General features: G+C 50.8%; 1 protein-coding gene across 1 annotated transcript in view; it reads left to right on the top strand.

Annotated features, from left to right (window-relative positions):
* The window catches only part of Ssh1 (slingshot protein phosphatase 1), a 52562-nt gene extending 35762 nt beyond the window's left edge, over nucleotides 1–16800 (top strand). The window contains exons 10-15 of the mRNA XM_048342771.1: nucleotides 64–192; nucleotides 2553–2599; nucleotides 5190–5336; nucleotides 6897–7097; nucleotides 11217–11766; nucleotides 15407–16800. Of these exons, the coding sequence (XP_048198728.1) occupies nucleotides 64–192; nucleotides 2553–2599; nucleotides 5190–5336; nucleotides 6897–7097; nucleotides 11217–11766; nucleotides 15407–16657 (2325 nt within the window). The 3' untranslated portion in view covers nucleotides 16658–16800. The remainder of the gene's footprint in view (nucleotides 1–63; nucleotides 193–2552; nucleotides 2600–5189; nucleotides 5337–6896; nucleotides 7098–11216; nucleotides 11767–15406) is intronic.
* Nucleotides 16801–16952: the final 152 nt, after the last annotated feature.

Raw genomic sequence — 16952 nt, 5'->3', positions numbered from 1 at the left:
TGTAGAGGTGGGCAACTATTTTCTTTAACAAATCTCTTTTCCTGATGTTTTGTGCTCCCGCAGATCCGTAATGAGTTGGAAAAACAGATGAACTGTAACTTGAAAGAATTCAAGGAATTCATAGACAATGAGATGCTACTTATCTTGGGACAGATGGACAAGCCTTCCCTTATCTTTGACCATCTTTATCTTGTAAGAGGCGCAGCTCAGCATTATCTAAGTTGGGATCATAAATCACTCCTGTTTGTTGGGGGTGGGGGGGAATAAGTAGGCAGAAAGCTTGCATCATGGAGCTGCCCTGCTCTGGAGCCAGGTGTTTGAGGTGTTGTTCAGCTGAGCTTCAGGGAGTTCATCTGGAAGCAATTTGGCCTCATCTGGTGGTATGTGCTTTCAAATCCTGTTGACACGCTGGCTCATCTAGTTACCCCCAAGTGGTTCCTGAGATACACACACACACCGCTCCCATGACTTAACAGACACATAGCCACCAAGCTCCACAGTGTCACCAAGATGGACAGTACGTGACTGAATTGTAGCTTCTCCCCCCAGCTGGCCAACTCCTGTACCCTGCCCCTAACCCACCTGGTCACAGACCCGGGCAGCTTGTGCTGACTCCTAGCACATCTGCCCATGCTCAGTGTCTTCGTGTTGTAAATATCCTTAGAAGGCAACTGGAAAGTTTTCAAAGGCAAGCATGTTGCTAAAATTAGGCAGCTGAAGGGTGGAGAGAAAGTCAGATCTAGCAGGGCAGACTTCCTTCTCCGCTGCCTCACCTGCCCTCTCACTTGTGTCTAGTCACTTGGCCTCTCCTGTCCTCCTTCCTGGACCTCATGGGATGATGATGGGATTGCGTAAGACACCCCTCCCCCGCCCCCCCCTCCAGAAGCCAGGGCAGTGTCTTCGTGCCTGGCTGTGAATGGAGATCCGGGCTAGGGAGGCTGAGGGAGGAGGGCCCTGGCTGCCAGGACAGGAGGCTTCCCCCTCTACTGCAGAAAGTGAGCAGTCCCTCAGGTGGCTCTGTGGGGCTTTCTGCATAGGTACATGTGTTTTAATGCTTTCAATGTGTGGACGTCTGCCTATTCCTAGAGGCTTTTTGTTGACATTAAGATGTAGAAGGACATGTGAGTTTGAAGCTGTCCTTGAAAGACACTGGAATCCGCTGGGCTGATGGCCCTGGAAACTGTGAAGACTCCCCTCCTCTCCTCCCTCCGCTCTCCACTAGGTGGTGGTCACAATCAGAGAAAACTCAGCCTCCGTGGAGCCCTGGGCCCTCTCTATGTGGTTTGGTGCTTTATGTCACTTTTTCCATGAGAAATATTAAAAGAATTTTTATGGTTGAGGTTGTCCTGCAAGCATGAAAATCCAGCTTACAGCACCCGTAAGTGCCAGCGTGGTCAGAGCCCTTGAGCCCCAAAGCCCTGCCTCTGGGAACTGGAGGGACTTGGCCAGGAGCTGAGTACCTGGGTGTCAATATCATCTACCTCCTAGGAGCTGTCGCCCTTTCTATTTGCTGTTTGCCCTTCCATGTTCTCTGAGTGCTCAGGAGGGGAAGGGATTTTTATGATAATATTTTTTGTTTTAAGTATTAAGCTGGCATGTTGTAGACAGTTGGGAATAAGACTCCATCTGGAGAGGAAGAAAAAGGCACTTCTGAGTCTCCCACACTCCGAGGTGGTCCTGCGTAACATCTTGGTGGGTTTGTTTTCCCGTTGGTTTTTTTTTTTTTTTTAAATTTAGTGAGGGCTTTCATGATTTGGCTTCTTCAGTGCCTGTGTAGCTTCTTTCTTTTTTTTTTTTTTAACTGTATTTTTTTGTGTTTTCTTTTTTGGTACTGGGGATCGAACCCAGGACGTTGCACTTGTTTGCCACTGAGCTACATCCCAGCCCCCGTGTAGCTTCTTAAAGAAGGAAGAAAGAAAAGGAAGCAATCATAATGTTGGTTTATAGATGTTCTTTTTTGTTGTTGTTTTTATTTTTCCTTACATGGCATGCCCAAAAGGCTGCTTTATCTTAATAGCTCCATCATAGGCCTCTGGCCATTTATTTTATTGGTTTCTTCCTGTGAGACCTTTGGTTATTTCCATTGTTTTATTATGAATAACTGAAAATATCCTTGCCCTTAAATCTGTGTGAATTCTGGCAATTTCCTCGGAACAGCTTTTTTGCAGAGTGTAATTACTAGGTCAGAGGGTAGGAACTTTTATAATATTGCCAGGATATTTCCCAGCAAAGGTAGACCAATTCCCAGTTCCTGTGGTGATCAGGAGTAAAGGAGGCACAGGCTTTAACCTCTAATGGCTGAAGCAATGAACAGGGAAGAACTGAGGTCCTTAAAGCCAGGGGGCCAGGGAGGACTGTGTACACACACACACACACACACACACACACACACACACACACACGCATACGCATGCACGCACGCTGTTGGACCTCAGGATCCTGCTTGGATTTCAGCCTCGGCCAAGGCCACAGGGTTAGGGCACTCTGTGCATCCATAGCAGCTCTGAGGCTGATGTGTGACACTCACGGGGTTTGTGTGATCTGTCCCCCAGGGTTCTGAATGGAATGCATCCAATCTGGAGGAGCTGCAGGGCTCAGGGTGAGTCTGCTCCCTTGTCTTCCCCTCCTTCCAGCAGCTTAGGAAGCCTCCCCTCAGCCTTGGCTGCAGAGGCCCAAGACCGTGGGCTGCCCACTGCTGACTGCCTCGCCCTGCTCTCAGAAGTGGCAGGAAGAGCTTGTTCATAATGAAACCAAAGCCCATCAGTGATTACCTAGTGATGGATGAGTTTTTAATTCTGGAGTCTTCGGTGATGGCATGTGTCAGGGAGAATCCTCCTAAATGGACACTCAAATGACGCGTAGGACAGCCTGGACCTTACTCTGGCTCTGATCTCCCTGCCACCACCTCCTCCATGGCTGCCACCCCCAGCATTCACCTAGTGTTGGTGGACTGTGTGAGCACTCCATAGCCCTGACAGCTCCATCATTCCTGCCTCTGTCTGGGGTTCTACTTTGAGGCCTGAGAGTAGCCTTGAATTAAAGTAATGTGTGTTGTATGGGAACATGCTTGTCTCTGAGCAGAACCCGATTTGTGGGAGTGAAAATGTTTAACTGAGACCTTCAGGAACAGATGTCTGGACTTGGTTTTTTTTTGTTGGGGAAAAAAAAAAAACCAAAACAGCTGTGAAATCACTGTTCTGTGGTCTGTGTGATGGCCTTCTTGAATTGCTGCACTTGAAAACCAAGACTAAACAAATCTTAAAATATATCTTTAAAACTACTGATTAAGATGTGTGCTCAGCTGACTGGCACTCAGATGTGGGGAGATGTTCTGTGTTTCCATCTTGCCGGGACCGACAGGTGGCTTTTAAGGATACTGTTTGATGCATCTTAAGTATTTGTCTATGAAACCTCTGTGAGACGCTTTCCAACTCCTGAAATTATTTTGGTGGACTTGCAGAAACTAAAGTACAACTTTGATGCCATCTCTTATACTTCTTCTATACCTCTTATACACAGCTGAGACAATAGGTGTGAACCACCACATCCGGCTCCCTCCCTTCCTCCTTCCTTTTTCTCTTTCTCTCTCTCTTTCTTAGTTTTTTTTTTTTTTTTGGTCAGTTGTGGGGTTTGAACTCTGGGTGTTGCACTGTCCCTGAGCTCTTTAGTGCTCTACCACTTTGAGCCACAGTGCCACTTGTGGTTTTCTGGTGGTTAATTGGAGATAAGAGTCTCATGGACTTTCCCAGACTTTCCTGCTCAGTCTGGCTTTGTTCCATGATCCACAGATCTCAGCCTCCTGAGTGGCTAGGGTGACAGGTGTGAGCCACCAGCTTTTTCTTGAGATGAGTCACATTAACTTTTTGTCCTTGCTGGCCTTGAACTGAGATCCTCTGGATTTCTGTCTCTTGAACAGCTGGGATTATAAGTGTGAGCCACCATACCTTGGTCCTAACCTTTGTTTTTGTTTTTTTGAGATATGGTCTCATTTCTGCCTTTGCCATAGCTGGGATTACAGGTAATGGTTGTAAGTTTTGGAACTTTAGAAATGTATTTAAATAACACATAAATAAATGTTTATTTTCCAGGATTAGTGATTAGTACTGGTTAACACTTCTTCAGACTTTTTCCCTCCTTCCCCTTCTTCCTTCCTTTCTTGTTTCCTTCCTTCCTTCCTTCCTTTCTTTCTTTTTTTTTTAATGTTATGGTACTGGGGCTTGAACTCAGGGCCTGGGCTCTGTCCTTGAACTTTTTAAAGATTAATACTCTACCATTTGAGCCACAGCTCCACTTATGGTGTTTTTGGTGGTTAACTGGAAATGTAAGTTTCACAGACATTCCTGGCTGGGCTGGCTTGGAACCTCAGACCTCAGTCTCCTGAGTAGGATTACAGACATGAGCCACCAGTACCCAAATCAGTTTTCTTTATTAAAAGTTTTTGTTGTTTTTTTGTTTGTTTTTGGTTTTGGGTTTGTTTTTTTTTAATTGTCATGGGGCTTGAACTCTTAGCCTGGATGTTGTCCCTGAGCTCTTCAGCTCAAGGCTAGCACTCTACCACTTTGAGCCACAGTGCCACTTCTGGTTTTCTGGTGGTTAGTTAGAGATAAGAGTCTAAGAGACTTTCCTACCTGGGCTGACATTGAACCATGATCCTCAGATCTCAGCCTTCTGAGTAGCTAGGATTACAGATGTGAGCCACTGGCACCTGGCTAAAAGTTTTTTTTTGTTGTTGTTTTTTTTTGCCAGTCCTGGGCCTTGGACTCAGGGCCTGAGCACTGTCCCTGGCTTCCTTTTGCTGAAGGCTAGCACTCTGCCACTTGAGCCACAGCGCCACTTCTGGCCGTTTTCCATATATGTGGTACTGGGGAATTGAACCCAGGGCTTCATGTATACGAGGCAGGCTCTCTTGCCACTAGGCCATATTCCCAGCCCCTAAAAGGTTTTTTAAAATAGATTTGTGTGTGTGTGTGTGTGTGTGTGTGTGTGACAGTCACATTATGTATGTGTGTGTAAATATACATTCTTATCTACAGGGAATATAAAAAATTACTGTTCAGTGAAAACAGAATCTCAGCCTTTATTTGTATATGTTTAAATTGTTTTTCTCTGCCAGTTTTTTGTTCCTTTGTTTTTTTAATAGCTTCTCATCCTGAGTCTCCAGATTTGTTTTTGCTTTGTTTTCATTGCAGGGTTGACTATATTTTAAATGTCACTAGAGAAATAGACAATTTTTTCCCCGGCTTATTTGCATACCACAACATCCGAGTGTACGATGAGGAGACCACAGACCTGCTTGCCCACTGGAACGAGGCATACCACTTCATAAACAAAGCCAAGTAAGTGGGCAGCGAGCAGCGTGGGGAGAGACTGGATGCCAGATGCCCACGGGCTGAGGTGCAGGGCAGGCCAGGGCCTGGGTACTTGCTGGGTGGAGGAGGCTTTGCCATCTGCTGACCTTTGGTTTTAGCTGCAAGACCCCAGGCACCAGAGAGGATGTGGGGTCTTCTCCAGGTGGGGTCCTGATAGGCTTCTCTCCCAGCTGCCTGGATGATGGCACAAAAGGTATCATGAGCCACACTGACTGGCAAGGGTCCCATGCCAGAGGCCATTGGCAGCTCCTTATATGGGAGTGGGGCAGGTCTCTGGGTCAGGGAAGGGCTGGCACTGGCATGTTCTGGCTTAGATCTCTTGGGGAGTGCTCCCCAGAATACAGGCTGCTTCCTCTCCCCATGCTCCTGTGTGCCAACAATGAGATAGGCCCTCTGCCTCTGAGCTCTGGTTCATCCACTGGTCTCACTGAGGTCCAGAGTGGTGACATAGTTAACCCTGAGTTACTGGAAGAGAAGTCCCTCTTCTCACTGCTCCAGCTCGAAGATGCTGGTGCATCTTCTCACTGGGATCTTCTCACAGTTCCCAGGGACACACTCGGCTCCCTGGATGAAGACTGTAGTGGACAAAAACACAGCTTTGGGAAGGAGTTGTAGGCCTAGGGTACAGAGAGCTGGAGCCCAGTCATACTAGTTGGGTTTCCCTCCTCTCCCTCTTGTGAAAAATCAAGGTTCACTGGCGCAGCCCTTCCTATCATGACATTCCCTTCTTTTTAATCAGTTGTGTGGCTTGAACTCAGAGCCTGGGTGCTGTTCCTGAGCTCTTTGCTTAAGGCTAGTGCTTTACCACTTTGAGCCATAGCTCCACTTCTGGTTTTTCTGGTAATTAGAGATAAGAGTCTTGTGGGCTTTCCTGCCTGGGCTGGCTTTAAACCACGATCCTCCAATATCAGCCTCCTGAGTAGCTAGGATTATAAGCATGAACCAGCCACTCTTCCTTCTTGTCAGAAGCAGGATTTAGAGAGATAGTGTCCCTGCTCTGGCTGTATACCTTCCTCCCTGAATCTTAAGCTGTGCTGTCTTCGCTCTTGCTCTAGCCACTCTGTCTGGCTAGCACCACACTGCTCATTCCCCAGGGCCCAGCTTTGCTGACCTAGTTTCCTCAGCAGCCCAGCCAGCACCTCCATCTGCAGAGGCAGTGGGGGACAGCCTTTGCTGAGGCCCCTCAAGCAGCTCCTGGCTTCCCAGGAAGGTCTGTGGGTGGCCTCACCTGTCCCAGGTGCTGGACTGGCTCCCAGTTTGTCCCTAAGGACTGTGCACTTGAGCTCAGCTGCTAAGTGGGGCCAGGTTTGGACAAGCCAGGTTTCTCATGCTCTCTATTGAGTGCCGATCCACCTCTCGGCTGCGTTACTTCCTTTGCAGGCAATGTCACTGGAATGTGCTCCAGAAATGGAGGGCTTGGGTGAGTGTGGGCTGTGAGATGAGTTAAGGGTTTAGAAACCTCAGGTGGTGGAGCCTGAGTGATGAACACTTCTAATCCCTGCTCCCCTCTGCCACCCCACCCTGCAGGAGGAACCACTCCAAGTGCCTGGTCCATTGCAAAATGGGTGTCAGCCGATCTGCGTCCACAGTCATCGCCTATGCCATGAAGGAATTCGGCTGGCCCCTGGAGAAAGCGTATAACTATGTGAAGCAGAAGCGCAGCGTCACCCGGCCCAACGCCGGCTTTATGAGGCAGCTGTCTGAGTATGAAGGCATCTTGGACGCCAGGTGGGTGCCAGCCTGGGGGGGCGGACAGGCAGAGCCCAGCCAACCAGGCTGTCCTGGGTATCCCTTGGGTTGGCAATGGCTTTTGAAGCCAGAAGTCTGGTGGGAAGAGGGGAACTGGGCGGGGGGGGAGCAAGTTTGAGAAAAACATCTATTATTTGGGCTTCAATTTGTAGTTTCTGGGAGGCTCCGTTTGAGTTTGTTGGTGCACACTGGAAGCTTGAGAGAAGGAGCCTGACTCCTTAATTGAGGCAGCTTGCTGTCTGGTGTGTGCTGTGAGTACGCGCCCCTGCATTTCCTGACTCCCTGTCGTCAGGTGCCACCAGGGATGTGCTGGCGGTCCCCCCCAAGCCCCATGCCCCTCTTGTGAGGTAAGATTCAGTACCTGCCTGAATGTCAGCTCTGCAGGCACTGGAGAAGCAGTATGGTGGTCCCTCCAAAACCCGAAAGAGATGCATGGTCCAGGCTTTCACGCGGGGCATGGACCAGGAGAGCCGAGGGCAGGACTCTTGGGTTTACTTCCCAAAGCAGCAGCCCTGGAAAGCAGCCCAAAGGTGGCTACTGATGGGCTGATGGATAAATAACGTGAAACATACACACAATGGGATCTTTCTCTGACTTAAAAAGGAAGAGAATTATAGTCAGGCTAGGTGGTGCCTACCTGTAGTCTTTGTTATGTGGCAGGATCACTTGAATCTGGGAACTCAAGGCCAGTCTGGGCCACATAGAGAGGCTACATGTCAATGAAAAGAAGGAAGGCAGGAAATCTGTCACTTGCTACACCATGAATGAACCTTAGGATATTATGCTAAGTTAAAGAAACCAGTGGCGGGGCTGGGGATACAGCCTAGTGGCAAGAGTGCCTGCCTCGGATACACGAAGCCCTAGGTTCGATTCCCCAGCACCACATATACAGAAAACGGCCAGAAGTGGCGCTGTGGCTCAAGTGGCAGAGTGCTAGCCTTGAGCGGGAAGAAGCCAGGAACAGTGCTCAGGCCCTGAGTCCAAGGCCCAGGACTGGCCAAAAAAAAAAAAAAAAAAACCAGTGGCGGGCTGGGAATGTGGCTTAGTGGTAGAGTGCTTGCCTAGCGTGCATGAAGCCCTGGGTTCAGTTCCTCAGCACCACATAAACAGAAAAACCCAGAAGTAGTGCTGTGGCTCAAGTGGGAGAGTGCTAGCCTTAAGCAAATAGAAGCCAGGGACAGTGCTCAGGCCCTGAGTTCAAGCCCCAGGACTAGCAAAGAAAAATCTCATTAAAAAGAAACCAGTGGGGCTGGGGATATGGCCTAGTGGCAAGAGAGCTTGCCTCATATACATGAGGCCCTGGGTTCAATTCCCCAGCACCACATATACAGAAAACGGCCAGAAGTGGCGCTGTGGCTCAAGTGGCAAAGTGCTAGCCTTGAGCAAAAGGAAGCCAGGGACAGTGCTCAGGCCCTGAGTCCAAGGCCCAGGACTGGCCAAAAAAAAACAAAAAAACAAAAAACAAAACAAAAAGAAACCAGTGGCAATAAAGGCATAGAACAGGATTGCACTTATTGAAGGCAAAAAGTAATCAGAGACAAAGTAGAGGAGTGTTGGCTGGGGTAGGGGAAAGGAGAGTTAGTGTTTAATGGGTCCTGGAGCCTTAGTTTTGCAAGATGAAGGCTGGTACAGAAGCAGTGGTGATTGGTGCACATTATAAATGTGCACTGCAGAGCTCTGCACTTGAAATGACTAATATGGCATATATATATACATATTATAAATAAATATATGCATATATGCATATGTTGTTGGTGATGGTGGTCATGGGGTTTGAACTCTGGACCTGGGCACTGTCCCTGGGCTCTTCAGCTCAAGGCTAATGATCTACCACTTGAGCCACAGCACCACTTCCGGTTTTCTGGTGGTTAGAGATGAGTCTCGCAGACATTCTTGCCCAGGCTGGCTTTGAACCGCAATCCTCAGATCTCAGCCTCCTAAGTAGCTAAGATTACAGGCCATGATCCATTGGCGCCCAGCTAACCACAATATTTTATTTACTTATTTATTTTTAGTAATACTTATATCTCTCTTTTTTTTTTTTTTGCCAGTTCTGGGCCTTGGACTCAGGGCCTGAGCACTGCCCCTGGCCTCTTTTTGCTCAAGGCTAGTACTCTGCCACTTGAGCCACAGCGCCCCTTCTGGCCGTTTTCTATATATGTGGTGCTGGGGAATCGAACCTAGGGCTTCATGTATACAAGGCAAGCACTCTTGCCACTAGGCCATATTCCCAGCCCCACTTATATCTCTTTTATATATATATATATGTGTGTGTGTATATATATATGTATGTATATGTATGTATATGTATGTATATATATATACATACATATATATTATTATCAAACTGAATTACAGAGAGGTTACAGTTTCATATATTAGGCATCGGATACAGTTCTTGTAGTTTGTTACCTCGTCCCTCATTCCCCTCTCCCCAACCACAATATTTTAAAAGAAGGGAAAAGGGGTCAACATCCACAAGAAGGGCTGTTGTAAGGTTTGCATGTTGTAAGGTTTGCAGGAGCACCAAGTAAGCTCACCTTCACAGGTGCTTGTACTTCGTTTTCCAGAAAGTCCTCAATAAGCCAGGTGTTGATGGCTCATGCCTATAATCCTAGCTACACAGGAGGCTGAGATCTAAGAATTGCAGTTTGAAGCCAGCCCAGGCAGGAAAGTCTATGAGACTTTTATCATCCATTAACCAGCAAAACCCTGAAAGTGGACCTGTGGCTTAAAGTGGTAGAACAAAAGCGTTCAGGGACAACACCCAGTCTAAGAGTTCAAGCCTCACAACCAACAAACATAATAATAATTAAGTCCTCGATAAGTGTAGGTGCTAAAATCTGTGAATTTATCCACGAAAGGATCTTTCTTCTTCAGGCTCTCCCCTTTACAAGGAGGGAGAAGGAGCTGCTATCTTCCCCACAGCCCAGGGGCAGCCACAGGGAGATGCACAACCCAGCCGGTGGCCTTTGGTAGCAGGGAGAGCTCGGTGTGGGAGGCCCTGAGGTTATCTGCCTACCTGGGATGGTGGGAGTCCCCCAGTGATCACAGACAGATCCTTGTGTGACTCTGATGCCCCAATAGCTCAGGACTCACCCTCTTCCTCTCTGTTACCTTCCCTCAGTATGTGTTAGCAGTGGCCTTCCGGGATTCTTTCTGCCTGGTGTTGGAAAGAAGCCAGAGGCAAAGTCCATAGGCTTCTTGGCCAAGTTTGGGAAAGCAGGCGTGCTCTGGCAGAGTTGAACTGAGTCCAGAGAACTGCTCGGGGCATCTCTGGACTCCCTTACTGTTAGTCAGAGAGCAGCTGGCCAGGGCCCCAGGCAGGGCTAGGGGAAAAAGAGAAAGGGGAAGGGGGGAAGGAGGAGGAAGACAGCTGGGTGCTCACTACCTTTACGGTAGCTGAATTGGGTCTGCAGGCCAGGCTCAGGGCTACACAGCATTGACCTTGTGTTGTAGCTCTCAGAGCCACAGTACCCGACGGTCAGGGCACTCCCTCCCAATGGGACCCCTCAGTGTACACTGCGGTATGGTTACTTACCTTCTACTTCCCATGTCACGCCAACGCTTTGCCTGTGAGGCTTGTGGGAGTGACTGTTTACTATATATATCTCTCTCTACCTCCTTCCCTCCCTTCCTCCCTCCCTCTTGAATAGTTCCTAGTAGAGCACTAGCCTATCATGCACAAGTCCTGGGATTCCATCCTCAGCAATAGAAAACAAAACCTAAGTGACATACTAAAGCATTTAAAACTGACCCATCATATCTAGGCTCTTCCCAAATGTGTTGTGCCCATTATGTTTCCATAGTTGTACTAGTATGTGGCTAACACTGAAGTTGAGTTAGGAGAGCAGACACATGGAGTGAGGGGCATCAATGTGGGCCAAGTGCACAGTTAGATGAGCCAAACCTCCACATGTCTGCCTCACTGCCTCCTCATGGGAAAAGGCACGTAGAGCATCTCATGGGAGCCTTGATGTTGTAGGGTCCTGGTGCCGTTTCTCCCCCCTCCACGTATGTCTTGGGAGCCCACACCCTCAGTGGGGCCCTGGGGTGCTATCTTCCTGGCTCACCTTCCTCTGCCCTTCCTCCCTGCAGCAAACAGCGGCACAATAAGCTGTGGCGCCAGCAGACGGACAGCAGCCTCCAGCCGCCTGTGGAAGACCCTACGGAGCCCAGCGGCTTCTTGCCTGAGAGCCTGGATGACGCCCCAGACACCCAGCTGCTCTGCTTACAAGATGCCACACAGCCCGGGCTCCCAGGAGGTCGTGCCCCAGGAGGGCCCCTTCTCCCCTACTCTTTCCGGAGACTCTCTGACCCCCCCAATGGCGCAGGTAGCTTGGTCCACCTGGAAGATCTTGAGAGGGATGCTGTATTGGACGAGGCAGCCCAGCCAGTGGAGGCACCCAAGCAGGCCCCACATCCCCAGGAAGGCTCTGGGCTCTGTGATAAGGATGTGAAAAAGAGACTGGAGTTTGGGAGCCCTGAAGCCCACAGCCCCTTGCAGCAGATGGAGGACATGGACCCGGAGGAGAGCCCCAGGGCAGGGAGATGGGGGCGGCCCACTGCCCCACCTGAGAGGAGCCCACTCAACCGGGAAAACCTAAATAACAACAACAGCAAGAGGAGCTGTCCTGATGACTTCGAGGTAGGCTAGCAGGCCAGAGTGTTGGGAGAGCCTGTTCTGCAGAATAGCCCCCCACTACTTTGCTGCAGATCTGCTCTGCTTGGTGGGATGTGATTCACATCTCAGCCACCTGCAGTTGTGCTTCAGAGGAAGGCTGATGCCGGCCAACTAGGAGGGTGAGGGTACATGGACCTATCTAGAAGATGGGAGTCAGGAGGGAATAACTGGACCCCAAGAGCCATCTACTCCTCATACCCTTTATTTGTGTCTTGAGTAAAATTTCCAACTCATTTCCTTTCCTCCCTTCCTCCCTTCCCTCCTTCCCTCCCTCCCTTCTTCCTTCTTCCTCTCTCTCTTTTTCTTCTAGTCTTGAACTCAGGGCCTGGGCCCTGTCCCTAAGCTTTTGTGCTCAAGCTAGTGAGCCACAGCTCCATTCCTAGCTCTATTGGTGGTTAACTGGAGATAAGTCTCATGGACTTTCCTGTCTGGGCTGGGTTCAAACTGTGATCCTCAGATCTCAGCCTCCTGGGTAGCTAGGGTTACAGCTATGAGCCATCAGTGCCTGGCTTCATTTCTTTATGTATAGAGTCTAAAGCATGTAACTGATCACCTGGTTATTCCATCATCAATACATGGCTGACCTCCCTCCCCCTTCCCATTAATTGGCCTGGTTAAATTCCAGGGGTGCCATTTCATTCCTCAGTCCTCCAGTATGTGGTCACAGCGCCGCACCAGCCTTTGAGAAAATGGCAACAGTTTCTCCCTCTTAGTATCTGGTCTTCCAGTGCCCAGACCCACCTGTCTCTTTAACCTATTGGTTGGGGTGAGAGATGTGCAGCGAGGCTGAGCCCCAACCTCATGCTTACTCAGAAAATCATATCTCCCAGCCACCTGCCTCAGCCCCCCTGGCCCATGGGCTAGGGCTGGCTTTCTGCTGGGCATAAAGGTAAGCTTGGGTCTAGCTCTCTGGAGGGTAGACAGTAGTCTTGGGTATGGCCTCTGCTCTGGCTTCCCTAGGCATGGGGCTAGGAGCTAGCTTCATGTCCCCCAAGTCCCCTGATAGGCAGCTGGAGTTCTCGTGTGAGAGCAGAAGCCAGTGTGGAAAGCCAGTGTGTCTAATGCAAATCCCAGCACAAAGATGGCTTGCTGTGGTATACACTCCAGGCTGTCTGCTGTGTTGCAGATGAGAGAGGCTGTTCTTGTGGATTCCCCCACTTCTCACTACCCCTCAGAGAACAGAGAGCCCCCAAAGACATGCAGAACCACTTCATTCAGGAACAGAGCTTGGCTGGTCCCAAGTGGCCTGACAGAGTCACTGAATGAGGGCCAGGGGAGGGACTGGAGTGGGACTCACGCTCCTTCACCCACCAGCCTCCATTGGGTTCCTGGCAGCAGTGGGAGAACAGGACCTAGAGATGAGCACTCGTAATCATGTCCCAGTCGAATTATTTACCATGGTGTCAGGATGGCTCAGGGCTTGGCTCCACATCAGATCATCCTGCTCCAGCACAGTTGGATGAGGTAGCTCTAGGGCAAACGCATGAGGATGTGACAAAGATGACACCATGCAGCCTTTACAGGGAGTGGTGACAGATCAGCTGTGGCAGTGAATAGCTTATCAGGAGCAGGCTGAGGACTGCCATGCAGACAGAGCCTTCTGGGTGGAGAGAGCGTGGTGGAACAGGGAGGTGACAAGTCATGCTGGCAGGTGAGACTACCAGCTGGAATTCTGCCATGATGGGCAAGGACAGGAATTACTCTTCATGTGGCTGACCCCTCTGTCATACAGTCCAGTGTGTGGACCCTTTTCAGGCCTGCCCCGTGGCCTGATTGGCCCCTGCTTGTCCAAAAAGTCTCCACTGAGGCACCCATTGTGCTGTGAAGCCTTCCTCTGGGGATACTCAGGTCAGTCCGCCCTCCCTAGCAGTTCATACAGCTCCTGGGTCCCTCCCCACCGAGAGCCCCAGCACTGTGTCTTGTTCACCGGCCACACCCAGTGCAGATCCTGACATGGAGCAGGCACCCCGAATGAATCTCCTGCTTTTGTCCCCCTGGGCTCTGTTTTTTGTTTTTTTGTTTTTTGGCCAGTCCTGGGCCTTGGACTCAGGGCTTGAGCACTGTCCCTGGCTTCTTTTTGCTCAAGGCTAGCACTCTGCCACTTGAGCCACAGCGCCACTTCTGGCCGTTTTCTGTATATGTGGTGCTGGGGAATCGAACCCAGCGCCTCATGTATATGAGGCAAGCACTCTTGCCACTAAGCCATATCCCCAGCTCCTCCCCCTGGGCTCTATAAGATGCACGCTGATCCCCACTGTGTCAGGTCTCAGTCCCGGTTTTAGAAGAAATTAACTTGTAGGCATTTTGGTTAAAGCTTTAGAAAAACTTACAGGTCAAGAAAGCTGGTTCAGCCAGGCATCAGTGGCTCACACCTGTAATCCTACTTACTCAAGGAGACTAAAATCTGAGGATCCAGGTTTGATGGCAGCCTGAGCAGGAAAATCTGTGAGACTCATCTCTAATAAACTACTCAGAAAAAGCTGGAAGTGGCACTGGGGCTCAAGTGGTAGAACGGTAGCCTTGAGCAGAAAGAGGCTCAGGGACAGTATCCAGGCCCTGAGTTCAAGCCCTAGAACCAGCGAAAAATAGAGTATGCTCATCTCGGGGTTCCTGACAGAGAGAATGTCCTCCAAAAGACCCAGCCCCCCCCCATGCACCCCATGACTGCTCCACAGGCTCAGGTAGGACCCAGGATTCCTTGGCTTCTCCCTTGTTGGGCCACCTTGACCTGTGACCTTGTGGAACTTGGGTCTGCTTCACAGGACGGCATTACCTTGGTGATGGGAATGAGGTCCCTGACTCTACTTATGACGTGGGGCTCTGGGGGTGGTCTCATGGGAAGCCTTTACAGTTCTTAACCCGGGAGGGAATCCTTGACCCAGCTCTAGCATCTCATTGCCAGATAGCACAGAGTCATGTCCTGGCTGCCTGTGTGTTTCTCAATCTCAGCCCACTTCTGTTGGCCCACGATGGGTAAGGGTTGACCTGGCCAGCAGGGGACACGATGTAGAGACATTCCATCCACTCAGACCCCTGGAACCAGCAGGCAGCCATAGAAACAAGCTTGGGACTGGCATAATCCCACCTCTGCCTGACTCCCATCCGGGCCTGTAGGCTCCTGATGTAGGTAAGGGAAAGCTCTCAGCCATTGTGGTGGAGACCATGCTTCCAGAAGCACACTGTGTCCTGCCACTCTGGACATGCTCCCCAAGTGTAGATTCTCTTTCCAGGAGCAGGGGCCTTTCAGAATTTGTCAGAACACTCATGGCTTTCTTTTTCCAGAAGCACCATTCACATGGTGGTTACCTGCTTTCCAGGTGAGATCATGGCTTGGAAAGGCTCACCCTGTGCAGGTGCAAGGGGGTGAAAAGACAGGGCCTGCGAGGCCCTGCCCAACCGTACTGACCGAGGCCAAGGTTTGCCTTGGTCCTTGGGCTTTGGTTTCTGGCAGGTCAGTTTTGGCATCTGTGAGTCCTCTCCAACCTTACTTCCTCGTGATCCAGTGGGTTCCAAGAGGTCTGGGGGATTCCTGAGCTACACGAAAGGGAAATTCTGCCTCCTCAGCGTTGCCCTGTCTCACCATGTTCCATCCGTCCCTTTGCAGCATGATGCTATGTTTGGGATCCTTAACAAAGTGAAACCTTCCTACAAACCCTGTGCGGACTGCATGTACCCTACAGCCAGCGGGGCTCCTGAGGCCTTCCGAGAGCCATGCGAGGACCCCAGCGCCCCCGCCATCTGCACCCAGCCAGCTTTCCTGCCCCACATCACATCATCCCCTGTGGCCCATGTGTCCAGCAGGTCTCAAGCCCTGGACAAGCCAGCTTCTGGACCAGCCGACACTCCCCCATTCCTACCATCAGCAGGCTCCAAGAGGCGTGACGGTAGTGGCTCTGGGGCTGCCCTAGAGCTGTCGGCTGCCCCAGAGCTGTCAGCTGGCCTTCCAGAACCTTCTAGAGAAACCCCAAAAGTCCTTCCCAAGACCCTCCTTTTGAAGAATTTTCACTGTGATAAGAGCCCTCCCTGCACAGAGGTTGTCAAGGAAGAGATGTCCCCCAGGAGAGACCCGAGAGCAGCTAAGGACCTGAGGCTCCTGTTCACCAGCGAGTCTGAGAGACCCACAATCAACAGCTACCTGACGCAGCACCAGGAGTCCATTGTCCAGCTGCAGAAGGCAGGCCTGGTCCGCAAGCACACCAAGCAGCTTGAGAAGCTCAAGAGCCTGCCGGCAGATGCTGTGGTGGCCCGCAGGGACAGTGCAGCCAGCAGGCTGGAGGCCAGCATCCCTGAGGGCCAGGAGCTGGCAGCCGGGCAAGAGCCAGGACCCCCTGCTCTGCCTGGAGATGACGAACCAGAGTCTGCTCCACCGCCATGCGAAGGAACCTCGCTCAAGAGCCCCCCTCCCCTCCTCTCCCGCCTGGACCACACCAGTAACTTCTCGAAAGACTTCCTAAAGACCATCTGCTACACCCCTACCTCCTCCTCCATGAGCTCCAACTTGACCCGGAGCTCGAGCAGCGACAGCATCCACAGTGTCCGTGGGAAGCCCGGGCTGGTAAAACAGCGGACGCAGGAGATCGAGACCCGGCTACGGCTGGCAGGCCTGACTGTCTCATCCCCGCTGAAACGCTCCCACTCTCTTGCCAAGCTTGGAAGCCTCAACTTCTCCACAGAAGACCTGTCCAGCGAGGCTGATGTGTCCACCATCGCCGACTCCCAGGATGCCAAGTGGAGCGAGTCTTCCTTCCTCCAGGAACCCCAGGCCACGCCGAGGAACCCAGCCACGGCCTCTAAACCATCAGGGAAATCTGCCCCAGAACACTTGAAAAGCCCCTCGCAGATGAACAAAACCTGACACACCTCTTGCTCCCGTGGACTTAGGATTCATCCTCCCTTCCTCTCATTGTGGCTTCTGAACCACCCCGACATCTTGATTTGTCTCAGACAACCGAAGTCATCCAATCTCTCCCTGCCCCCCTCTTGCCATAAAGAAGAAAAATAAAAATAACATTCAGCACAAGAAGGGAGACTGGATGTACTGTGGAGATCCAGAAGCTGTCAGCCGGGGACATGGGACTCTGACCCCCACGTTTCTGGCTTTGGAAGAGTCATGTTTTCCATGAAGATGTGCGCACACATCCCAGATGATC

The sequence above is a fragment of the Perognathus longimembris genome, chromosome 3 (genome assembly GCF_023159225.1).
Source record: "Perognathus longimembris pacificus isolate PPM17 chromosome 3, ASM2315922v1, whole genome shotgun sequence".
In the NCBI taxonomy this organism is placed as follows: Eukaryota; Metazoa; Chordata; class Mammalia; order Rodentia; family Heteromyidae; genus Perognathus; species Perognathus longimembris.
This window is presented reverse-complemented; position numbering and strand designations above follow the sequence as displayed.